Source organism: Eublepharis macularius, chromosome 1 (assembly GCF_028583425.1).
Source record: "Eublepharis macularius isolate TG4126 chromosome 1, MPM_Emac_v1.0, whole genome shotgun sequence".
In the NCBI taxonomy this organism is placed as follows: Eukaryota; Metazoa; Chordata; class Lepidosauria; order Squamata; family Eublepharidae; genus Eublepharis; species Eublepharis macularius.
The window spans coordinates 79,789,896-79,816,081 of record NC_072790.1 but is presented as its reverse complement, the minus strand read 5'-3'; the positions used below and the strand labels follow the sequence as shown (position 1 = coordinate 79,816,081).

At 43.0% G+C, this 26,186-nt stretch overlaps 1 protein-coding gene across 1 annotated transcript in view; it reads right to left on the bottom strand.

Annotated features, from left to right (window-relative positions):
• Positions 1-7,943: 7,943 nt before the first annotated feature.
• The window catches only part of LOC129342890 (cytochrome b5 reductase 4), a 50,595-nt gene continuing 32,352 nt past the window's right edge, over positions 7,944-26,186 (bottom strand). The window contains exons 7-16 of the mRNA XM_054998851.1: positions 25,480-25,537; positions 25,274-25,367; positions 24,049-24,081; positions 22,441-22,563; positions 21,437-21,577; positions 18,652-18,804; positions 17,259-17,409; positions 12,806-12,892; positions 9,921-10,085; positions 7,944-8,594 (exon numbers count right to left, since the gene is read on the bottom strand). Coding sequence (XP_054854826.1) covers positions 8,540-8,594; positions 9,921-10,085; positions 12,806-12,892; positions 17,259-17,409; positions 18,652-18,804; positions 21,437-21,577; positions 22,441-22,563; positions 24,049-24,081; positions 25,274-25,367; positions 25,480-25,537 — 1,060 coding nt within the window. The 3' untranslated portion in view covers positions 7,944-8,539. The remainder of the gene's footprint in view (positions 8,595-9,920; positions 10,086-12,805; positions 12,893-17,258; positions 17,410-18,651; positions 18,805-21,436; positions 21,578-22,440; positions 22,564-24,048; positions 24,082-25,273; positions 25,368-25,479; positions 25,538-26,186) is intronic.

The window sequence follows — 26,186 nt, the reverse complement described above, 5'->3', positions numbered from 1 at the left end:
CCGTCCCGTCCTCCTCTATCTTGCACAGGACCCTGGGAATCAAGGGGAACGGAGGAAACATGTAGTGCAAGCCCTGCGTCCACGTAAACTGGAAGGCATCCCCAATAGAGAGGGGGTCGCTCCCTGCCCTGGAACAGAACGTGTGGGCCTTGGTGGTCGCCGCAGTGGCGAACACATCTATCACTGGATGACCCCACATCTGGAAGATCGGCCCAACGCACTCTACGTTCAGTTCCCACTCGTGTTCCAGTAAAGGGACCCTGCTGAGGGCATCTGCCCGGGCATTGTCCGACCCAGCCACGTGTATAGCACGGAGCGACACGCCGTTCTTGATAGCCCACTGCCAAGTGAGTGTGGCTTCCCGGCACAGGGCCATGGACACTGTGCCCCCCTGCTGATTCACGTAGTACATGGCAGTCGTGTTGTCCGTCTGCACCAAGACCTGACGATTTCTCAGCAGTGCTGTAAGAGACACAAGTGCGAAACGAATGGCCCTTAGTTCAAGCACATTGATATGGAGGGTCTTTTCCCTGTCAGACCAGACATCTTGCACCGACACATCACCACAGTAAGCCCCCCATCCCAACAGAGAGGCATCAGTGGTAACCGTGATGTCATGGTGTTGATACCCGAAAGGGGTCCCTCTAAACAAGTTGTCATCAGACAGCCACCAGTCCAAGGAGGAGAGGATGACCCTCGGGATAGAGAATTTGAGGGACGGAGGGTGCAGTAGAGCATCATACCTCCGCACAAACCAGTTCTGTAGAGGGCGCATACGCAGCCTAGCGAAAGGCACCACAGAGGTGGCCGCTGCCATATGCCCTAGTAGGCACTGGATAGTGCGCACAGACTGGAATCGGTTCCTTTTAAACATGGACACTAGACCCCTTAGGGACCGAGCCCTCTTCAAGGGGAGCAGGGCCTTACCCTCCACAGAGTCTAACAGTGCACCAATGTAGGACACTTTGCAGTTGGGCACCAGTTTGGATTTCTCCAAGTTCACCAGGAGCCCCAGGCGTTGGCAAGTGCTAAGTACCAAGCCAATGTCCTGCACCAGCCTAGACTCCGATTCAGCCACGATGAGCCAGTCATCGAGGTACGGAAAGATGGTACAGCCTTCTTCCCGTAGGAAGGAAACCACAGGGGCCACACATTTAGTGAACACTCGTGGGGCAGTGGACAGGCCAAAGGGGAGCACCTTATACCGGAAAACCCGTTGCCGGTAAACAAAGCTCAGGTACTTCCTGTGCTCCTTCCGTATGCCCACGTGAAAGTATGCGTCTTTTAAGTCAAGAACCGCAAACCAATCCCCCTGTTTCAGCAAGGCGATCACAGCCGCCAACGTTACCATTTTGAATTTGGTCACCTTGAGGAAGGCATTAAGGCCCCTCAGATCTAAGATGGGACGTAAGCCCCCATCCTTCTTAGGGACCAGGAAGAACCTAGAGAAGAATCCCTTTACAGAGTCCTCATAAGGCAATTCTTCCACAGCACCCTTGGCCAAGAGCGACACGATCTCCGCATCCAGCTCGGCCATAGTGTTATTGACAGCTGTCAGGGGTGAACTGCATCTAGGCAGCTCAACGAACTCCAGCCCGTATCCCAGTTCAACAATAGTTAAGACCCATGAGTCAGATGTTATTGACTCCCACTCAGAGAGGAGTGGACTAAGTCTGTCCGAAAAGTTCGGGGATACGGCTGGCGTGACCCGTCAGTACTGCCTCCCGGTGCCCTGCTGATCCTTCTGCTGGGCCGGTTGTTGTGCCGGACGAGGCTTGAAGGGCCGACGCCTCCTCTGCTGTTGTGCGGGAGGGTAGGGCCGCTGTTGGTAGGCAGGATACTGCTGGTAGCCCGGCCGCTGTTGATGGTATCTGCCCTGGTAATGGTAAGGGCCAGATCGGGGAGCGTACCGTGACCTGGAGGAGGGCTTGTCCGCTGGAGCCAGACCCAAAGACCGCGCCGTCTGCCGGTCCTCCTTCTTTTTCTTCAGGGTCTCGTCGGTCGCTTTGGAAAAGAGCGAGTCCCCCTCAAATGGCATGCTCTCCACTCTGGAACGCACCTCTTGGGACAGGGCCGTAGACCGCAACCAGGAGTGGCGCCTGAGGACCACCGCCGAAGCCATCCCTCTAGCAGCAGTGTCAGCAGCGTGGCTCCCAGCGTTCATCTGCTGCTTAGACAGCCTCACAGCCTCTGTCTGCAGCAGGGACACCACAGCCTTCTGCTCAGGAGGGAGGTCTCGTGTATAGGATGCCAACTTCTCCCAGAGGTACAGCTGGTACCCTGCCATGATGGTCTGATAGTTGGCAATCCTCAGACCCAGGGAAGAAACAATGTACTGGCGCCTGCCCATGGCATCCAGTTTCTTGCCCTCCTTATCGGCAGGTACCGAGGAGTGACCCGATCGCCTGGGGTTGAACTCCTCTGTGACCAAGGAGGAAGGTGGAGGGTGTTTCACCAGCGCCGGCCAGGTACCCTGCTTGATCTTGTAGAGCTGCTCAATCCTCTTGGATGTTGGAGGTTGATCGCAGGGCACCTGCCATACCTTCTCCACGATTTCCTCAAGACCCTCGAGCATGGGGAAGCCAACGTACGCCGGGTTGTCCCCGTAAATGCGTTTGAGGAGCTTGTCCTTGGTCTGGGGAACTGCCGAGGAGATGTCCATCTCGAGAGCCTTGGCCATCCTTGCCATCTGGTCGGCGTAGATGCGGAGGTCCTCGAATGGCGAGTCCGCAGATGGTACCAGCTCCTCAGCTGGCGATGGTTCGGACCAGGACTCCGACTGGTAGCCGCCAAAGCTCTCCACATCCTCCTCATCGGAACCGAGCTGGGATTCCGGAACCTGGTGCGGAGGGGGAGCCCACGTCGACCTCGATGTCGAAGGCCTCGGTTCCGACATGGAGAAACCCGCAGGTGCCCCTTCCCACTGGCAATGGTATGGCGAGGGGAGGTAGGAGGCCTGTCGATGTCGGGACGCAGTGGACCGGGCCGATCGGACACTGTCCCCAGACCGACGTCGCTCACGACCGGCAGCTGGTGAAGATGGACGGGCAGGGGAAGGACGGCTCCGACGAGGAGACGGGCTCGGTTCCAGCCTCGGCGACCGAAGAGCAGGCGATGGTCGGATCCGACGGCGCGGGCTCGGCTCCGGCCCCGACGAGAATTCCGCGGGCACCGTCTCGAAGGCCATCGGATCCGGCACCGGCACGGCGAGTTCCTCTGGTTCGGGGGAATCCAGATGAGGGGAAGGCGTGTGAGGAAGCACGATGACCTCCTCCTGGGGAGCGGGATGCGGCGACCGATGATGTTTGGTCTTCTTCTTCTTCTTCGCCGGTTCCGAAGAAGACCTCGGAACCGACGCGCTCCTCGCCTTCGAAGGGGACCTCGGCCTCGACCTCTTAGGTTTTACCGGAATCGACCCGGTCGTCGGTTCCGATCGGGGACTCGGTAGACGGATCCTCGGTTCCGATGTCGGTCTCGGATCCGACCTGGTGGAAGATGCGCTACGGGGCGGCCGCACCGGTCCCTGCGCTGGAGAGGCCGCTCTCGACGCCGAGGCACTCGGGGGACGCGGTTTCGACCCCGACCTCGCGGAGGCCACTGAGCCAGCTCTGGAATGCCGTTCGGCAGAGGGGCTCGGGCCGGCCTTGGAGGAGGGCAACGGGGCGCCTACGGACATGACCTTCTGCCACAGGGAGGAGTTTAGACGGGCCTTGCGCTCCTGTCGGGCCTTGCTGGTGAAGCCCTGGCAAATCTTACAGGCCGTTACATTATGGGTCTCCCCCAAACAGAACAGGCACAGTTCATGGCCATCGGTCTTGGCCATTTTAGTGTGGCATTGGAGGCAATGCTTGAAGAGAGCCTTTGAGGCCATCTTCAGGGGCACGCGAAAGGAAGGTCAAAAACAGTCCGAGTCAAATTACCGAGTCCACAACAAAGTCCAAACGAGATCCGAAGAATAGTCGAGGTCACGAAGTCCGAAGTCAAAAGCCAAGCAATCAGTCAGAATAAAGCACGAAGCACAAAAGCACAGAGCAACGAAGCTCACGTTCTCTCCAAGCGGCGGCAAGAAGAGAACTGAGGGAAGGGGCCGTTGGTCGCTGGAGGATCACGTGACCGTTTGGGCGGGAAAACGGTCGCTGAGGCGCGCGACAAACGGCCCCTTCGGAGCCATGGAAGCTCTAGAAAATTCTCCGGCGGCTGGCCTGCGCCTGCGCAGTCCCCATGTGTGGAGGCACAGAAGAACGAAGATGAACAACTGTTATACTAAGGGATACCACTTTTGAGCTTTGTCTTGGAAAGGAGAGGCCTGGAGGTAGGAGACGTGCATTCTACAATTTCTAAATCACATAACACAAACTCATACATTGGTATAAAGCACAGAACTCAACATCCTTGAGGACAAACATACCGCAAACATGTGTGGACAATGCCCAGTGAAATCTTAGAAATCAGAGTAGAGTTTCCAGGGCTTAAACAGCTTGGGGTTTCAATGTCTTATACTTTCATTTTAAAAGCATTTTATTATGCGTAACAATAATACACATAATTTTCACAGGTTACAGAATCCAACTTTTGCTATATTGTTACCTGGATGGGACTCCTTGCGAGTAAGAGGGAGAATTAGCAGCAAGAAATAGGCTATACGAGAGCGGTAACAAGTGAGACCACCACCAATTTTTATGGGGTCCTCTCTCCAAGGAAACTGATGAGAATGACGTTCTTAATTAAGTAGTAATTTTATTGAGAGGGGGAAACTCACATACATGCAAGAAATATAAACATACAAGATGCCTAGGAAAAGCAAGGGTGAAAGTGGAATAAGTTTGAAGGATTTCAGGGCGATAATTACCTATCTGGGGAGTAGAACAGAATAGTCCACAGAGGAAGAGGGTTTCAAATGGCCCGCATTCTCAACTAGGAGAGTCTTCGGGAAAGTGACCCTACGGGTACAGTGCTCAGATCCAGGAAAGCGTGCAGAGTTTGAATGGGGCAAGAGCCCTGGTTTTTATAGGGCAAAACGTGTCCTGAGCCTGGGAAACCCCCTCAGCCGTTGGGACAAAGACCTTAAAGGTCATCTCTTGGGAATGACAAAGGTTTGATTACCTTTGATTAATGCTATTGGGGTGTGATAACAGAAATGCTTATTTTCTCCTGGTGTTTCACAAAGAAGCAGTTTGCTAATGAGCTTCCCGGAGCTAAGTTGATGAATTTAGATTGTGAATTTAGATTGTTCCCAGAGATAAATTAGAAACTTATCAGAGCAGATTGATGGCTCTCAATCTTAGGATAGGATTCAATCATGGAAGGAGGGGATATCAAAATGTGCTACATAGGGTGACTCAGAGGGAACCTTTCTTGTCATGGCTGCACGCCCGCAGTCAGTCAGTCACGCCCAGTCCTCAGCATTTGCATGAACATTCCATTCATGACTCAGTTTCCCAGGTGGGACTCAGCAATGCTTTGCCCAGCTTGCTGGAATTTCCCTAATACAGATCAAGCTGCATTAATTCAGGGGCTCTGTGATTTTTATATCACAGGCTGTATTAAACACGGCGGAGACCAGGGTTACTGTCGAAGGCTTTCACGGCCGGAGAACGATGGTTGTTGTGGATTTTCAGGGCTGTATAGCCGTGGTCTTGGCATTGTAGTTCCTGACGTTTCGCCAGCAGCTGTGGCTGGCATCTTCAGAGGTGTAGCACCAAAAGACAGAGATCAGTGTTACAGTGTGGAGAAGATGTTGGCAGGTAATTTATATCAACTCAGGAAAGTGGGTTTGGGCTGAGTCATCCTGTAGGAGTTTCCCAGGGTATGGAATGCTAATGGAGGGAGGTGTCACTGTATCCTGAGGAGGTTCTTTTGCATATGGATTGGTGCTTGATATGCTAATCTTCTCTGCAGAGCTATTGTGGGATGTGGAGTATTTCGCTGGCCTGCTGTTTTGCAGGGCTGGAAGCCATGCTCTATTCATTCTTAAAGTCTCTTCTTTCCTACCGTATACCCTGCAGCTGTGGACAAGTTTACATCGGGACCACAAAGCGTAGCATCCAGACAAGAATAAAAGAACATGAAAGACACTGCAGACTTGGCCATCCTGAAAAATCAGCAGTGGCTGAACATAGCCTAACTCAAACAGGACACAGTATCCTATTCCAGGACACTAAAATACTTGACAACACTTCCAACTACTTTGTCAGATTGCACAGGGAAGCCATTGAAATTCATAAGCATAAACACAATTTCAATAGGAAAGAAGAGACTTTAAGAATGAATAGAGCATGGCTTCCAGCCCTGCAAAACACCAGGCCAACAAAAAATCCACATCCCACAATAGCCCTGCAGAGAAGATTAGCATATCAAGCACCAAGGATTTTTTGTTTTCAATTCAGCAACCTTGCAACATTGTTGTTTTGTAAAAAAATAAAAAAGGGATTTACTTATTACTACCAAGGTTAACGTGTGCACAACAACACACTTTTTAGTCCATTATTAAAATTTATCTTAGGTAAACTGCAGCTGATAGGCTCAGGAAACTTGCAGAGTTTTTTTTTTTAAAAATACACTAATATTGCAATGTTACAAGGTAGTTGTTTAAAAAAATATTAAAAAGAAAAAACTGGATTGGTTGCTGTTCAACCAATCAGGATGCAGGAGGATAAAGGGGCAGGCGAAAGGCAGGGCTGGGGCAGGCCTCACACCAAAGCATTCTGCACTTCAAAAAAGCCCTGGTTTGATTTTGTAAGGGGGAGGGGAACATCGGGGTATGTGTGCAGGGAGAAAAATTGTACAAAGCCCGGGAGGGGGCGGAATTGACTCTGAAGCTGATGCAACCTTTCACCTGCAGAATGCAAAACGTCTGGGAAGCAGTTTTGAGAATGGATCGGAGTATTTTGATTATGCATGCAAACTCTGGAGAGAAACTGACTCTGTATGGGGCAAAACTGATGAAAAAGTGGTGTGGAAAAGACCACACACACACCCACATTCAAGAGAGAGGATGCTATTGTGAATGGCTGGGTTAAATTAGAAATATTTAGAAAGTATTCACATGAGAAGTCATACCACAACAGGCCCCTGGACCCTGGAAACAGCACTCCCATCCCAACTTTTCTCAGTACTGAAAATTAACCGGTACAGTTACTTCCCTCAATGACAAGGCTGAACAAATAGAAAGAGTTTGCTCATAATTTTTTCTGTATAGGGGGTGAGGCTCCTTCTCACCCCCTAAAGCCACTTACTAACATTTCTTAGACCTCACCTTCACAGAGCTAACATTCAGTTATATGAAGAACATTATTCCTCCTGGAAAGGGGCAGGGTGAAGATGAATCATTCAATGGCAGACTTACATAAAAAGAAGTTGGATCGCATGAGTGGGCAAACCCAGCCAAGCACTATTAATTATAAAGGTTTTCCAGATTTAGATCTCCAAGGTAAACTGTAATTTTGAACTTCATTTTAGAAGGCTTCCATTTTCTCTAAGACCCACCTCTGCAGGATTGGACCACCCTTTAGCAATACAGGGTATCAGGTTATTCTAACTTGAAAAGTTTAAATGCAATCATATGCAGAGTTATTCTGGTCTAAATCCACTGAAATCAATGGGGTGGCTGGAGTACCTCTGTATAAAATGAGATTGTATTGGTTGGATCCAGGTTCCATTCTACTAATGGTGGAGTCATCTTCTTTCCTCCATCATGAACAGCTGTTTGTCAATAAACATTCTCCTGCTAACACAAGGCATCGCTGAAAGTCTCCATCATTAACAGAAAAGAAACTCTGAATCCAGTCCAATATTTTACTCACACTCATTCTGTGAGATACAGTAGGCTGAGAAACAATGGCTAGCCAAAGGTCACTCAGCAAGTTTCCGTGGTAGATTGTGGATTGGAATTTGAATCTCCCAGGACAGCAAATGATACTAAGAGAAAGAAACAAAGATTCTGCTTAAGGAATAATAAAAATATATTTGACTTTAATGCAATGTTCTCTTGTTTTTATTTCTCTTATACAAAAAGTAATTTATCATACAAAATGGATATTCTGAGTATCATCTACAGAGACAAAACACTAATGTAGAATACTACAGCTTTTTGATATCAGTAAGACTGTACTGGAACCAAACAGTTTTCCTGAGTTAACAGTGCAATGTATAAAATTCACACTCTATTGCTAACAAGACATTTTGCAATAATGAGATTCTGATAAAGAGTCTCTGGCACCTATATAGCTAAACGTAATCAGTGCAAAGAGCTGCTACGTGACAAGGACAGTGTCCCTATTGCTCAGGACACACCATAGTTACACTTATTTATTTTCCCCTAGTCTAGTCTTGTTAAGTTTTACACAGTAGCAAAAATAAATATAATTTCAAACAAGCAGAATATAAAGTAGTTCCCCCAATATGACAGAGTTCAAGTAATCACATTGAAAAGAAATAAGAGGTTCATGCATTACATTTCCTCCCCAAGGATTCAAACAAATAAAAATATATAAATATGAAGAAAGTGAAATATGTAAACTGAGGTCCTCTTGTTGGCTTTTTAGGCTCTAAAACAATGTATCTCTTTAGAGGAGGTTCCGAGGTCTTGCAAAATCCTGAAATTCAAAATAACCAGTGATATACTAGTAAGTATACGTAGCCAGAGCAGCAGAATAAAGGAGTGTGGTATTTACAATACATTCTTTTTGTAAAAATGGAAATGATATATTGGTGCTATAATCCTTTTTTATTACAAAAAATTTATAATGAGCCCCAAATTTAAAAATCACCAATATTAACTATGAAGATCTTACTTTATTTAATAACAAGATTTTTACTCCAAAAAGTAGTAAACAATTAAAGCATTGGGAGGAAGGAGGAATCACCAAGTTCTCAAAATTTAAAATGAAGCAAAAAGAATTCAAAACCACTGGGTTAAATTCAACGAAACACAAGTGCAAGGAAGCTTGTGCATGCAGGCTCACCTGTCCTCACCCCTTCCCCAGCAGTGACTCTTAAGGCTGTGAAATGTGGATGCTGGAGGTTATGGTAACCGCCATGTGATCCAGAGAGGAAGGGGGGACCGGGGAAATTGGGCTCATCTCCCTTCCTCCAGCAGAGCTTCTTTTGGCACAAGACCTCCCAGTGGGGCAAGGGCAAGGAGGGAGTGATTTCACCTGACTCCCCTTCTGCATTATACCCACTCCGGGCCACATGGCTTTTTATTCTCATGGGCCCTACAACCTCCAGCATCAGCCTTTTGGTTTTTAAGAGTTCCTGTGGGAAGAGAGAGGTGGGAAGGATTTGCCAGGAAGCACCTGCTGTTGATACTTTGTTGGATTCAACCCAGCAGAAATCCAGAACAAGATATTCAAATCACTGCCTAAAACTTTCTCTGGGTCAATCAGTGATACGATTGTTGCCAAATAACTTCTAGTGTCAGGAATTGACACTGCAAGTGCCAATCATATCAGCATAATGTAAATGTCCACAGACTCAAAAGGGTGTGACCAGAAGCATACCCTTAAGCAATGGTCAGGGGGAGCAATCCCAAATTCACATATACCTTCACCTAAACTTTTTAATTCTATTCCCTGGTATAACACAGACTACTTATAGATGTTGTCTGAGTCTTTTGCCTTTTCAGTTGCCCTGTAAATCTGTTGTCAAACAATATTCATAGCCTGTTATCCCTACACCTCATTCAGCTTCTTCTCCCTCTCACAAACAAACTTCTTCATGCCAAGACCACGGCAATACAGCCCGGAAAACCCCCAACAACCATTCTTCATGAACTGCTCAAATGTGATACTACAAGCCGATGACTTTGTAAAGTATCTCAAATGCAGTGTCTCAAATGTATGTTATTAAAACTGTTTTCAATGTCAAAATAAAGTGTGTAAATGTGTAGCTGGTACATCAATATATCCCCTTCTACTTACTGTATTCCTTGTTCCATGAAAGGTAATGGACCACAAATATAAACAAGCATCTTAGAATCATCTTTACTTCTTTTCACAAACTGAGAGACAAGAGGTAAAGAAATTTTCCCTTGCTTCCCTGTCCAGCCTGCATTTGGCTCAGAGAGAACAAACTGAACATTAAATCTGAAAAAAAAGAAGTACAATAGGGATACTTGACAGGCACGTTTGTCAGCTTTGCACAGATATCACATCATTCAAGATCCATTGAAGAAACTTTAGCTAGAATTCTCATACTAATTTTTATGCATTACATATCTATAACACTTGTGTAAATATTTCAATATCATGTGTTATAGGCCTTTCAAGGCCTATTCCTGATGGTGCATGGACTAGTCACAGGTTCAGCTCAAACTAGCTATATTTCACGTAACTGAGGTTATGAACAGCAGAACAATCAATTCGGTTCGGAGAAGCCCCTAGCCTTGTACACTCAGATACTCATTATACAAAGAAGTCTTGGGAACAGAATCAATTATCTTTATGTGGAGAAGAAAAAGTACTCCTTCAGCACTCTTTTCACCCCTACGTATTAAAGTACCACATGACCCAATATGTTTGTTTATACTCTGCCTTTTCTTCATTATGGAACCAAAGGCAGCAGACACAACGTTCCTCAGAAGTGTTTCATCCAGGCACTGACCTGGCTCAGACTGTTCATATTTAGCAAGTTTGCTGGAACATGTGGACTCCAGCCATATTCTGGGCTCATAACCATTTCCATCCTTTTCTTGGGATAACTGCGCAAACTGGGCTTTTCAACACAGCTCAATCCTCCTTTGACAGAAAACTGAAGCAGGCCCTCTCTTCTTTCAATGCAGAAGAACTGACAGTGTGACTAGTCTTTGGTTTTCCTCAGCAATGTTCCAGCCACTGCAGCTATGTTTCAAATTATCCCAATACAATGACGTTTAGGTCAGTGATTCCCAAGGAGTCCTAGAATATCAGAGATTTTAAGCAGAAGGACTTTGGAAAGGAAGAAATGATCCTAAAAATGTTAATAATTCTATTTGAAACTTAGAGCCAAGCTATAACTGACTGCTTTTTCTGACAATGTTTTTAATTGATTTTCAACACAGAGCTGTGAGCCCCCACCCCCAACAGGCATGCAGCACAACAGCCCTAGTTATGCAGGCTTGCTGGCAAGCCAGCTCACCAGGAGGTGTGGTATCACCACCTTGCCCCAGTGTGCTGGGGGGGGGGGCGCGGAGATTGCTCCTCAGGCTGCCACGTGCCACCACACAGTGAACAAATTTTGTATTATGAACTGCCTTATATTTCTTTCTTTTGAAAAGTGGGGTCGAAGCATTCCTCAGGAATAATGCAGAGTGACTCATCAGCACATAACTATCCTGAAAAGAGAGGGTGTGTGTGTGCATTGTGAAATCATCTAAATAAAATCACAGATTCTGTCCAGACCCTGCACAGGGTCCTGTGAATGCTGACAGTGATGTATTCAGGGAACTTTCCAAACTGAAAAAAGTTGGAATGGTGGCGGGACTGGACACCTCTGGGTCCTCATGTCCACTGAAGCCCAGCAGGCCTGCCCTGCCTTCTCGCTCCCTGGCCCCTTTGTAAAGAAGTGCCACCGAGCCTTCCTCTCCCCGCACACAGATTCAGCGCTAGGCTGGGCAAGGGGAGGCAGGGCAGGCAGCATGTATTTGCCTTATGAGCATTATCACTAGTTTTAGAAAGAAAGCAAAATTTACAAGCAGCTCACTAACACGCTCAGGGAATTGATCAGAAAACAAGCACAAGAACAATTTCTGTATTTCCTGTCAAAATCACTGGGAAAGGAATTTATCCTTGTGTTTTCCCATTACAATTACATAGCAGGATTTTTTCTTCCACTACACTATTAATGTAGCATATAAATTACAAAATCTCTACTTTTTACACAGTTCACAACAGAAAAATAAAGCTGTGTTCTTACACTAATCAAGCACTTTAACAAAATAGATAATTATAACACAAGCTTCAACATCTGAAAGCATCACTCTATTTCTAATTCATAACGTAGCAGGAAGATTAAAAAAGAAGGGGAGGGAATAGTCTCCTACATAAATGTAACATGAAAAAGTTGGAAACATGCATAGAAAAGGAACACTGAACAACAGCAAGTCTGTCCATGTAGTTTTCATCACTGCAGTGCCAAACAAAGCTTGACCTGGGATTGTGAATACTGGATAAGAAATAAGGGATTGTGCTACAGAATCACAAGATAACATGTATTAAATCTTTTATACAGCTTATTCCCTACCACCACATCATGCACCATTTTCTTGTTCTGTGTAGGATAAGCTTTGGTTGAAGCTCCCCAGTACTGTCCACTACTTGTTTGTTCTAAGGTGGTACCTTGGAGAGACGTTTTTAGAGGGAATAAATGCATGTAATATTATGGAACCAGCACTAGTTAACTCATATTGGTTAAACAGGATTTTAATGCCCGAAACGTCTATTCGTCATAAAATACAAGCATTTATCCCACTAGTCTAAAATTTGACATTGAGAATCTAGCCAGACAGGACCAAATGTCATAAAAACTTTTAATATAAATTGGCTGAGTTACAGCTCAATATGCCTTGAACTTTGGTGCAAAAAGTCTGTGATGGATTTCTTGCACAAGCAACACACATCTTACAGTAGCTCTTGTTTTGGTTAAAATTGGAGGAGATTAAGAAGTCACTGCTCTCCCTCAAAAACCTTTTTGTACCCTCTGCCTATCTAGGTGAAGCTTAGTGGTGGATTAGATACCCTTGTGCTGGTGCTGAGCAAGGCTGTCTCAGCTGATGTCCTAATCTTTGCCAATCAAGAAGAACGTCTTGTTTCTTAAGCGTCTACATTACCTTGTATCATTAAGGGCTAACTGTTCCAACTGATTTCTCCAAAGTATGTCATCTTCAGTCTTGTTGAAAAACATCAGCTTTGCTGTCCTTAAAAAAATATATTATAGTGTCAGCATTTAAATATTTAATCATAACCTTTTAGTACTGCACAAGCAGAACATCTTGAGCAATACAGTATCTTAAGACCCATATTCTCCTCAGTTCTCATCTATTCTGCCATAGTACCCCTTACCCCACTCACACTTCTCACTCCATCCTACTACCCCTACCAAGAATCTTTCATGTTAAAACAAAAAGAACATTTTAAATGGGAACAATGAAATCATCTTTCCCAGAGTTGGAAATGGCTGCTGCAGGAGGGAAAAACCGAGTATAATCCACGGTCCTTGAGCTGGACCCTACTCAATAAAAACAAGTGATTGTGAGACCTTTTGTTTTGCTGTCTTTAAAATTTCACTTTAGGGAGCCTGAAGCACTTCTGCCCACTTGGTTAATCGTCATTAGCAAGTGGGGGAAAAGACAGAGGGATAAAAGGACAGTGTGTCTTGAGTGAGCACTGTGGATAGCTGAATGCAGTGGCTAGATTTGTCTGTTGCTCTGCACAGCCCTCCCTACATGTAGGAGTCTGAGAGGGATGGTGCTACTAGACAAACTGGGATTTCAGATATATCAACATACCACAGTTAGTACAAATCACAGTTAACAAGCCAGGTATAGGCTGTAGTTTACAATCAATCAATAAATCAAGAGTTTGAGGCAGTCTAAGATAAAACAGTTTCACCAAACTGTAGGCTATATAAAGTACACAATGTTAATTTACTTATTTGTTTACATTGTTTCTAGTCTGCCTTTTTCATAGAGACTTAAAGAAGATTACACAGTGTAAGTCAACACAATCAACAGCTGGGACATTCAATAAACAATACAATAAGGTATGCAAATTCAAAATGTGTAGAAATTTAAAAACAACCAGAAATCCGATAGAGCTGAGACAAAGCTTAAGCAACTAAACATGACATATCAAACAGCACATAAACCACCAAGCAGTAACATACTTGCAGCAACAGACAATATTTAGTATCATCTATAGTCCTTATCCCTTTACCAAATGTCTCTTTGAACTGTTTCCTTACAATACAGCTCTCCTATCTATGTAAAAAAGCCCTCACAAATAATTCAGTTCTTATGACTATGATGCTGTACTATAGACATCTTTAAACTTCCTTAGACTGCACTCTGTACTAGACAACAACATTCAAAGCTAAGAAATATTTGATCCAGAAACATCTTAGCCTTTGGTTTACTTTCGACAAATTCTAAAGTTCATTGTTATCCACACCTATCTCTACAACGTAGATTGAGCAGTCTCTGCAAAACACTATTTTGCTCCTAGTAGAGGAATATCTGCCTAGTATTTTTAAAGATTTTTGCTACAGAGATGTGTTCAGAACAAGAACTACTTATCAAATGCAACATAATTAAAAGTAATTGCCAGACTGCCATAATCAATGGTAAGAGTATACTGTTTTAAGATTAATGGGATCAGTTATTACTTCAGTACACATACAATATTTTTATGCTTTATTAGAGAGACTTCTAACATAGTGTGATTTCTCTTCTTATTCCTCATGGTCTAGTGACACTGCAGTATTAGCAAGAATCACATAATAGGTTAAATAGGGCCAGAAAAGAATCCAAGATTTATCTTATTCTGAACATAGTCCCAGAGTGTGGATCAAAAAAACACACACAGTGTAGCCACGTGCAGATATTGATTGATAAACTCGGAGGGGGGGGGGGAGAGATTTCCAGGTGTGCAGAAAAATCCAAAAAGTACAAAAAATGGTGAGTGGGATTTTTAAAGAACAAAATTTTAAGTTTAAAAAAGTGAGATCTTGTGGCACAGCCTCCATTTTGAAGATAGACTAGCAACCTAAATAAACAATGCTGGCAGATTTGGTGATAACACCTGGGGGGAGGACAAGGAGCCTGGAGTGAGAAAGAGGCAAGCCAGTAGCAGCATGGTTGAAGAGAGAGAAATGGGTAGTGAGAGAAGAAAAAGATGCAGAGATGGGAGGGGAGAAATAATAACAACAACAACATTAGATTTATATACTGCCCTTTAGGACAACTTAACACCCAGTTTTCAAAGCAGTTTTCAAAATATGTTATTATTATCCCCACAATAATCACCCTGTGAATTGGGTGGGGCTGAGAGAGCTCAGAGAGCTGTGACTGACCCAAGGTCACTCAGCCGATTTCAAGTGGAGGAGTGGGGAATCAAACCTGGTTCTCCATATTAGAGTCCCACTGCTCTTAACCACTACACCAAACTGGCTCCAATCGTAGGACAAGGCATGCTTTTGTCAAGCACCTTCCAGGCCAGATGACTCAGGATCTGGGCTGAAAGCACTGGCCAGATAACTTGGGATCTGGCCAGATGACTGGGGATCTGGGCTGAAAGCACAAAAGTGTGGCAGGTGCGTATTCTTTTCCAAGCCCAGACAGAATCTGCGGGTGAGGGCAGGGGATGCCCACATCCTGTCCACCTTTTGCTCTAAGCCTTCCTTTTGCTGGTACTAGCCAGGCAACTGATCAGGGGAGTCTTGGATATGAACACAAGCTGTGTTGTTTTTCAGCTTCAAGCTCTTCAGCCACCCAACTCATGGGTGAGAAAGAGAGCTGGCAGGTTCCATCCAATGTGAGGGTTGGAGAGGGCAGAAATGAAGGAAGGGGGGCATCTGGGGGTAGAACTTTCCCTCTCCACCACCCCCCTTCAGATCTATCCTTTGCAGCTGCCTTGCAGGTTTAGAGGGTGGGAGCATCTAGCCCCCCACCATTCCACCCAGCACTGTAACCCCTGAGGATAGCTGCAAGTCCATCTCCACAGCTATCGCTGGACAAGCTGAAACATTCCATAACATTCTGTTGTGGGACCTCAGTTGTCAAATACGAAAATGCTCCATTGGAAATCATTCTGGATGCGACAGGTGACAAAGAGCTTTTTCTAGCTTTACTTGTTATTTTTCAAATACAATAACTACACTGTGAGCATATGCAAACAGAATGACAACGTTTTGTGAACCACTATAGGAAAACTGATTTTCCTTGAAAAATAAGTATAACATTGCTTCAAAATTACATTCAAGAGATGCCTTCCATAGGAATACTGGCAAGGAATACTGCCAAGCACATAGCTAACAATAAGAACTTCTTAATTACACTTTTAATCATTTTAATTCTGAAAAAAAGCTTGACAATATTATTTAATGGCAAGTTATCTCTGCAAAATTAGCACTCCAGAAAAGATATTAGCAATATTAGCACTCCAGAAAAAGGTCTGAGGACTAGAGTTAAGCAATAGATGCAATCTCAGTGGGTCTATTCTAGAAAAGTGTGGCTATTCATACAGTCAGTCCAATACTGAAACTGAATGTCCCCGTAACAAAAACATATTGCGCAACAGCAGCATAATTGATAAAATATATGCAATTTCATGAGTATATGATTTATCCCCCAAAATGTGTTTTTCATTTAAAGGGATGTAAATCTGTAAATAATCAAAGAATTTCAGGAATCTTCATCTCATGTGACTTTAAACCCAAGTGTCACACCAACAGTTATTATCAACAAAGTCACAAACATAATATTGTGAGGATGTATCAGTGGCACTGACTGTAATATGGCACAATAATACCCCAATTTTGTTAGGGACAGGGATTTAAAAAACCCTAACAGCACAACCAAGAGATTATCCAAATATAACGTCATGTGCACAACATACATAGCCTTGAGCTCCATATTAATAAAGCCTACACTAATAATACCAGACTCCATACTCACACTGTATTAGTATCTTTACTTCATTGTTGGCATGCATTAAAAGTTAAGGACGTATCCCACAACCACGAGCAGAATTCTGCAAGAAAAACAGTACTTCCCATACACCACCCCCCTGCAATCTGCCACATCACCTAAAATATTGTCTCCAGGGTACTGTACCCCCATGGACAGTGCTGAGAGCAATGTAGGGGTCTGCTGTGGAAAACAATGAAAACAGTTCCCCCTCTGTTGGCTGAAAAGTCCTTCAACTTGAGGAAAATGACTGCTGGATAACTGTAGTCTTTTTACCATTCACTCTGGGCTGGATCCTGCAATCCACATAGGCAAGGATCACAGATCTTCCTCATGTTCCTCTCCTTCCAATAATCATTTCCAACCCATGTTATCTAACAGCCATGTGGGTGGGGTGGAAGAGTGCAGTGCAGCATGACCTGAATGCTGTGGCAACCATTTTCTTCCATCAGTGGAGATTAAAGTGCCTTTTTAATTAGGAGCAAATAATTAGGAGCAAATAAAACTGAATACATATGACCTTACTTCTAAGTAAGACTTTTTAAGACTATGGCATAAAGTTGGCTTGGAGTTCTTAGTCGTATGAAGAGACAGATACCTGAGACTACTGCTACTTGTCAAACTATAGTTTAGCAGTTTAACCATTGGTGTCAATCCTGTGCCTGCTGCTAGTAAAAATAGGTCTTCTACATCTTCAGCTTTAGGTTTTTTGAAGTTACCTTCAGGATTACTCACAGAAATGTAGTCCCCTATAAAAGAAAAACCAGATAGGGCAATACATTTGGGGGAAAGAAAAAAACATTGCTCCTAAAATCCCATCACCAAAAATAAAATCCAATAATTCTGGAATTTACATTTTATGGATTTGCAAGTAATGTAGATCAGCTTTATAAAAACATTTTTAAAAACCACAAAGAATCTTTGTAAGCGATTTGTAGCTAGATTTCCAAAACTACATTGTAACTAGGGGTGTGCAGGGCCAGGTCACTTTGGGTTTCCTGCTTCAGGTTTACTAGAAGCGGGGGAAAACATCCGGAAATGTTTACTCGCTACCGGTATTTTACTCGCTTCGTTATGCTCTGTAAATATTCAGAGCATACTGAAGTGAGGGGGGGAACTCCCCCCCACCTCCCACCCACCCTTGGGGCAACCCCTCCACCCCCCACCGGCAACCCCGCCACCCCCCTGGGGAAACCCCTCCACTCCCCACCCACTTACCTGGCAGGAGGGTCTTTGACAACTGGGCTGCGGCAGCACAAGGCTGCGATGGCCTGAAGCCAGCCAGTTCGGCTCCTCTGCCGCCATGCCGCTGCCTGAGCCTGCAAGGCGGTGGGGAAAGTTGGAGCCACCACCACTGCAGCCACCACCTCCAGCCCTTCCTGCCCCTCAATTGGCCGCGGCACCGTGGCGGCCATTTGAGGGGCAGGAAGGGCTGGAGGCAGCAGCAGCGGCTCTGGCCTTCCCCACCGCCGCGCAAGCTCAGGTGGTGGTACGGTGGCAGAGGAGCCAGAGCCACCGGTGCCACTGACAAAGTAGGTGGGGGGTGGGGGGCTGGGGGTGGGATGATGTTTAAAGGGCCCTGCCGCTGCTTGCAAGCAGCGGCGGGGCCCTTTAAATTCAGCCCTTTAAATTCATTCCTAATCTTTATGAATCAGGTCCGATTTGGGTAATTTACCGAATCAGAAACCCGAAGCGCACACCCCCTAATTGTAACATCTTTCATTTTATTTGTTTTACTTAAAAACGTTTACTCTGCCTTTCCACTCAAATATGGTCCCCAAATTAGCAAACATAAAAACATTAAAACATCTGAACATTAATACAGCATTAAAAATTATATAGTTCAATAAAAAATAACAAACATATAACACCAACACTAATCAAAAATGCTGATTTTGAAAAAGCTTCAAATGTTCAAAAAGAACCACAGCATCAAATACAGTCTTAGGATATGGCTGATAGTAAACACCGCCCCCCCTCAAAAAACTTACCCATGCATATGCAGTCAAGCGCTGGTGTAAATAGTCCACTGGGGTAAATTTTGATCATGAAAAATATATGCCTCTTATCATTGTCAGTAAGGTCTTTGAATTTTGATACCAAGGAAGATGTCACAGGTGTGTATGGTTTCACTATCTCTGTGCCTAAGGAAGCAGAAGAAAACTCTACGTTAAAACCTGATTTATTGTAGGTTTTAAAAGGGGGAAAATCAATGTCAAGAACTAGGATATTAACAATATCCAACATTATTGGAAGTACAACTAATAACTTTCATTCTGCACGGAACCAAAAGCCTTTTCCCTCAAATCTCTCATATATGACCTTGTATGTGATGAATAAAAGGTTCAACAAAGAAAAAAATTATAGATAAAAATTCTTGCAAAGCATATTATTTCCAGGAATGCCTCTACTGTGTCTTGCTCCTGATTAAACTCTCTTCCACTTCTCTCCTTATCCAAAAATAAGAAGCGCCTGAACTTCGTTTCAACAGTATTGCATTTATTCTGGTACTTGTTAAAAACACACTACATTATTAATTTTGGCTGTCGTTTTATATATTCTATGCCCTAAAAGTTTAATTAAACTGCCCAAAATCATTATATACCTAGTCTATGCACACAGATTTCACAGGAACACAATACTAGTTGTAACACTAAAAATTACTTTATTCACAGGATCCTAATTCAAATTTCATAGCAATGGCTATGGCCCAAGGAATTGAGTTTAGTGTTCCGCAAATGTACCAAGGTTTTTGAGGGCATCTCTTTCCATTTCACACTTTCAAAAAGACTTTTGAAATTCAGAGAAGAAAATAACATTAGAGTATATAGCACAAGGCACATTTTGTATCCCAGCCTTTAAGCACCACTTTTTCCAAAGACTCAAAGACCATTTTAAACCGCCCCCCCCAAATCCAACTAGAAATCCTCTAAAACATTACCACTAATATCTTAGCTGCTACTTGGAGGTTTCCAATAAACACTTTATAACGCAGCTCCTTTAAAAACCCATTAGTATAGCTCATGGATCCATCTGGTAGCACAAATCTGTTGTTTCTAGAAAGCAAATAACTCCCCAGAACTTTAGGATATTTACATCATAAGAAAAAGATCACCTGACCACATAATCCACCATATTATATCTGGGTAATGATTAAATCTCATTTCAAAACAGAACTCTCAGATTAAAAGAAACCAAAGACACACATTCTTTTGTGAAAATGGAGTTACTAGCTTCCCTTAGCTGCAGAATAATCCCAGTCTATTTCCCACTTCCTTTTATAGGTAGCTTTATAGCAATTTTTATCTATTCTAATAGAATATTGTATAACCTAGAACCAAAACCTTTGGAGTTTTTTTCTCCATTAACAGTATTTCACAATTAGCAAGAGGACAGCTAAATTGCCAAAATATCTTTTTAAATGAAAAATAGATGTGGAAGTATTTCTGAAGTGTTTCCTTTACCCAGTTAACCATTTTACCTACCTCATTTGATCCAAAATCTTTATTATTAATCTTTCAATTTATTTTTGACAAGGGCTAGAGTGTTGCTGTCCACTTCTTCCTGGTAATCTCCGCGAGCAATTTTGTATATCTTCAGCAGTCCAAATGAAAACTGAATTAATGTTCCTATGAGTTACAGTAAACATACAGCAGTGCAATGGACTTGCTATGATAAAAAGCTTCTTTATTTCTAGCTGACTGGATCTGTATCTAAAGACTGCCAGTTGAACACTGGAGGTCCTTCACATGGACCACCAAGTATTGCATTTTTAATACTTAAAGCTGCTCTAATTGAAATCTTAAAAAAAAGAATTTTAGCTCTGCCATATGTATCCTTTTCATAAGTGGAAACATCTGAACACTACCTGTGACCATGTAATGTTACCACATGCCACCTTGCATATAGGCAAAATCCACAGCTGCCTGTAGGCATACATTCTTTGTGGTGCCCCCACCTTATGGAATGGCCTACCTGAAGAGATCAGGAAAGCGCCCACTCTCCTGGCTTTCCACAAACTATGCAGAACTGAATTATTCAAGAGGACCTTTTACTCAGATAGGAGAGCTATACTGCAAGGAGGTGGTCTCGAAAAGATGCAACAGTTAAAAGGACAGGGACTATAGACTCTACTACAATGCACAGTTCTATTGCTGTAAGTATGGTCCTACTGGGTAGTTTCTCTGTCGTTTAATATGTCAGTCTTAGAACTGCTTATGCACTGTTATAGCATTTCTTCAACCCTGTATTGGATTCCTGCTGGTTTTAAATCATTACAAATTTGCATTTATATACCCTATTACATTGTTTATTGGAATGTCTTTGAAATTGACTGTATTTACTCACAATGTGTAATTCACACAGAGAAAGGAAGGCTACAAATAACATACATACCATACTGAGAGCCAGTTTGGTGTAGTGGTTAACAGCGTGGGACTCTAATCTGGAGAACTGGGTTTGATTCCTCACTCCTCCACTTGAAGCCAGCTGGGTGACCTTGGGTCAGTCACAGCTTCTAGCTCTCTCAGCCCCACCCATCTCACAGGGTGTTTTGTTGTGGGGATAATAATGACATAGTTTATAAACTGCTCTGAGTGGGTGTTAAGTCGTCCTGAAGGGCGGTATATAAATCAAATGTTGTTGTTGTTGTTGCTACATTAAAATATGACTGCAATTATACAAATCTATTTTTCATTTAAGAAATTATTATGGTGTGTTTTCATATTAGAAAATGAATTGGATCACGGGAAATAGTACACATTTTCAATATATTACCTGTAATGGTTTGTTTGAGGTAAAGGTGGCACCCAACTGGAACCTGGAGATGAGTTCCGGGTGGTAACATTAGACACAAGAGTCTTGTGTCATGACTGACGCTGGACTTTGATATCAATTTACATTTTCTGTAGAATAAGCCTTAAAAATACAGAGAGTATTTCATTTGAACAATCCTACACAAATATTCATATTCCTAAACAGTTTTGTTTGAAGTTGTGTAAAATATCCATTCCCATTTCATCACTTGCTAAGCACTAGCACATTTCTGTACCACTGGTGATCTTAAAATCATTTTATTATTAGAGCAAAAACATTACTGCTACCACAATGGACATTATGAATCACAAACATCTGCTGATCCTTCCCAGCAGCCCTCTCAGACCCTTGAAAAGTTGAGGATTGGGGGAATCTCATACATACACGAAATGCCATGTGGCACAGTGTGTGTGTGGGGGGGGGCTAGAGTACAGAGGCACAACTGAGGGGTAACACCACCACCCTTCCATCAGTGCTGGAGGAAGAGAGACAATTCTGCCTCCTCACTGCAGCACCACATGGAATTTGCCCGCAGAATGCCACAACTCCTAGCATCAGCTTTTCAGGGATGTTAGGAAGGAAAGATACATTTTTCGCCAGTGCCTTGCATTTGTGGCTCACAGGATCTAATTTTTTATTATTTTATTATTGATGGTGAAGGTTCCTGTTCACTTTATAGTTTTGATTTTCAAATCCATTATATAAGACTTTAAAAGGTTTGAGAAGCTTTCAGCATAAAATTTTGCAACCCGTTGGGAATGAAGGGGAATATATAAGAAATATACAGGTAAACATTCTGTTGCTACCATGGAAACACAGAACCAGCAAGCCATACATAGTTAACGCACAACTGCTTCTATTAAAACACAGTTGGACGGAGTGAACAGCAATTTGATTCCCTTAAAGCAGAACCAGGGGAGGGAGGGGTGAACTAGCCTTAGGTAAGGATATCAAAGTTAATTTACCTCTGTCAGCACATTTGTCAAAAGTATTATGACTCTGCAGTGGTTGCCCAAGTCCTTTCCAAGAGAGAGTCTCTTTCTTCTTCAAGAGCAACTCCACCTTTCCCACTTTTTCCGAGACCTGTACTATAAACATATACACTGTTGTTCTACACTTAATATAAGCACAATAGTAACTTACTCCTGTCCCCAATCATTACAGCATCTGCAATCCAGAAGCACACCCGGGCAACCTCAACGGAGATCAGTACAGTGAAGAGGGGAGCCCCCTGAAGATTTCAGGGAAATAAACTGAAACTGGGCAGCAAAGCAGCCAGTGGATTGTGTCAATTGAAATTAAGAGATAATTATCTATTTGTGGTGGTGGTGGAAAGTGCTGTTAGGTTGCAGATGACTCATAGTCACCCTATAGAGTTTTCAAGGCAAGACATGTTCAGTATCCAACAGGAGATCTTTAGAAAGTTAAAATACAGAAGAGGCTCTGCTCATTTTCTCTAGGTTTCCCCCCTTTAATTTAATAGTAGTAGGTTTGGACAATGCTAAACAAGCCAATTTAAATGGTACACAACCAAGATTAAAATATATATTCCAAGGATAGCAGATTACAAGGAAACAAACCAAAGAACTGTGAAACTAGTTTTATAGGCTCAAGGGGATCTCGATGGGTTTCTCTTGAACAACGGATTCTCGTGTGGAATGACAAACTGCTTTTGAAATGAAGGGACTTTCAAGAAGTGTTTTTATGGTGTGAGAGTTTACTGTTCAAAAAATATAAAAGTAAAACGTTTCCACTAAGCACAACACTCTACATGAGCAGAAGCACTTTGGAACCTTGGAGAGTGTTTTACTTGTTATAACAGAAACAGCTTGAAAGAATTATAAAACAAGAAGGCATCTGGATACAATTTTAGAGAACTTCAGTGAATATGAACAATTAGAATGAATAAAGTGGCTAGATACACCAGAAGATCCAGGACCAAACTGGTTCTAAATTAGACTTTAAATTCGAAGATGCACACACGTACACCATTTTAATAACAAATTTTTCATTCCACAGCTTAACTGAATTCTTCCTCCTGTTTGTACAAAAGAAATCGCATACAATCATATGTAAATATGTTGTAGATCAGGTGCAACATGTTAAGATGGTTGTCTCGATATATCAAGTGCTACATCAGCATATAAATGTTAAGACTTGGACATATTAATTGCTTGGGAAAAGAAGTGGCAAATTTTCTAAAATAAATTGAGACATTCTCAAAGTCAGATCAAATGAAGCAAATTTAATAGGGGGAGGGGAGAATTTTGCAAGTAGTGATTAGTATACTGCAGAACAAGAAATACTACAAAAAAGTAAGTTTCTTTATATTTTAAAAGAGTTTTGAAACAGTACAGGAGTATTCATAGTTTCAGGTACGCAGCTGTATTGGTCTGCAGCAGAACACCAGTGGCACCTTAGAGATTAACAAGATTTTCAGAGTGTACGCTTTCTAGAGTCAAAGCTCTCTCGGGAGAATACATGTAACTGACACAAAGTTATGACTCATATGTACGAACCAAGCTGAGTAAAAGGAAGTATATTTTGACTAAAAAGACAAGCATTTTACTTACCTATAATGTCCTCATGAACTGCATAACTCAGCTCTAGGATAGAAATACATATCATAGTTAAATAAAGAGAATATCTGTCTCCTTTTATAATTATTAAGCAACCTCATTTAACGTTAGGTGATAATGAGAAGAGGAAGCTTTTTCTGAATGCTATTTTTGCATTATAACCAGGGCTTTTTTCCAGCTGGAATGTGGTGGAACAGAGTTCCAGAACCTCTTGAAAATGGTCACATGGCTGGTGGCCCTGTCCCCTGATCTCCAGACAGAGTGGAATTTAGATTGCTCTCCGTGCAATTTAAACTCCTCTCTGTCTGGAGATCAGGGGGCGGAGCCACCAGGCATGTGACCATTTTCTCCAAGGGCAACCCACTGAGTTCTACCACCTCTTTTCCCAGAAAAAAAGCTCTGATTTCAACTATAGTGTAAACAAAGTGAACAGGTTCTGTGCAATGAAAAACTCACACAATTACTTATGCCACAAAGTTGAACAAAGTTGAAGCCAACTAAAGATACAATATGAATGTGAAACTAGACCATTTCATTGTTCCCCAAAATTACCCATTTTTGTGTCCGAGGCAGCAAATAAGTGGCATGCCCCTTTCCTTGAGTCAAAATATGTATTTAATTTAAAATTATCTGACAATTTGCTGTCCTTCAATGGTGCCCCAAAATCCTGCACTACAAAATATCCTGTTCCTGGAGAGAGAAGCAGCTTTTTAAAAAGACCAGTGTCATCTCTCTCCAGAAATGCAAAACAGTTCATAGGAAAACTCCCTACTGCACATACGGTTTCCCTCCATGTGCACATTTTATATCATGTGATCCTGGCCTTAAAAACATTATTGTTGTGCATTGAACAAATGAATACATGTAGCTACCTTATACTTAATCAAACCCTTGGTCCACCAAAGTCAGTACTGTTCAGTTAGACTGGCAGAAGCTCTCCAGGGTCTTAGGTAGAGGTTTTGCATATCACCTACTACCTGATCCTTTTACCTGGAGATGCCAAGAATTGCTCCTGGGATCTTCTGCAGGCAAAGCAGAGGCTCTACCACTGAGCCACAAGCAGACCTTCATGTTAACATACAGTGGACACCGAAGCTTGGGCACCAACAGTGTATCGTTGAAGGCAGTGGGAAGAGCAGTACAATTTTAATGACGCTAGATATCATTTGTATGGTTTTTAATCCTCTGCTTTCAAAGAATTAACCAGTAAAACACTTACCAATATGCAGAAGATATGAGTAGTCATTCACAATGATCTCTCCTCGCAGTCTACCTTCTTGAAGATCAGCTATCACTGACTCAGAGCTCATTTCCTTACAGAAGGGGGGAAATATGAACCATTTCAAAGGAGTTGTAAAAAATGAAGGATTCACAGAAAAAACAAAACTTATAATTTCCCAATACTTTTCTATGAAATATATTTACCTTTTGTTTTGTGTATATGACAACAGTGACTGTACCATCTGTCTGGAACCAATCATAACTGAAACGTATTGAGAAAACTATAAATCTTTTGAAAATAATTATACATTTAAAACCTGCTTCCATATGGAATTGTGTATATTCTGAATAAACTTGCCTAAATTAGATCATTTAATTACACAAGCAGGCATGACCAGCAATTGCTAACATATGGTGGCCATTTGTATAAGGTTAAAACACTTAGAATAAACCCAAAATCCACTCACCACAGAGACAAGTTTCCCCACCCCTTTCATTTTACACTGTGCTTTGTGGGAACCAAAGTCCGGTACAAAATTAGAAATGAGAGAACCTGTTCTTCTCCCAAACCTGGAAGCTGCCAGTTCTAATCTTTTACTTTACTGGTTTCAAGTGTCTTTGGAGCACAGTGCAAAGTCATCAACAAACCTCTGCCTCTCCCATATGATCTCCACGGTAGCCAGAGGACTTGGGGGAAAGGCAGGTTCAATGATGCTGGAAAGGATGGAGCCCCTAGTGGGTCAATTCAATTCATTACCAAAAGGTAATCCAGAAGGATACCATAATTGATGGCATCAAAAGCTGCTGAGAGGTTCAGGTCTCACTCTCCCTATCCATCTCCTGTTGCATGACCTCCACCAGAGTGACAAAGGCTGTTCTAGTCCCATAACTAGCCCTGAAATTAGATTGGA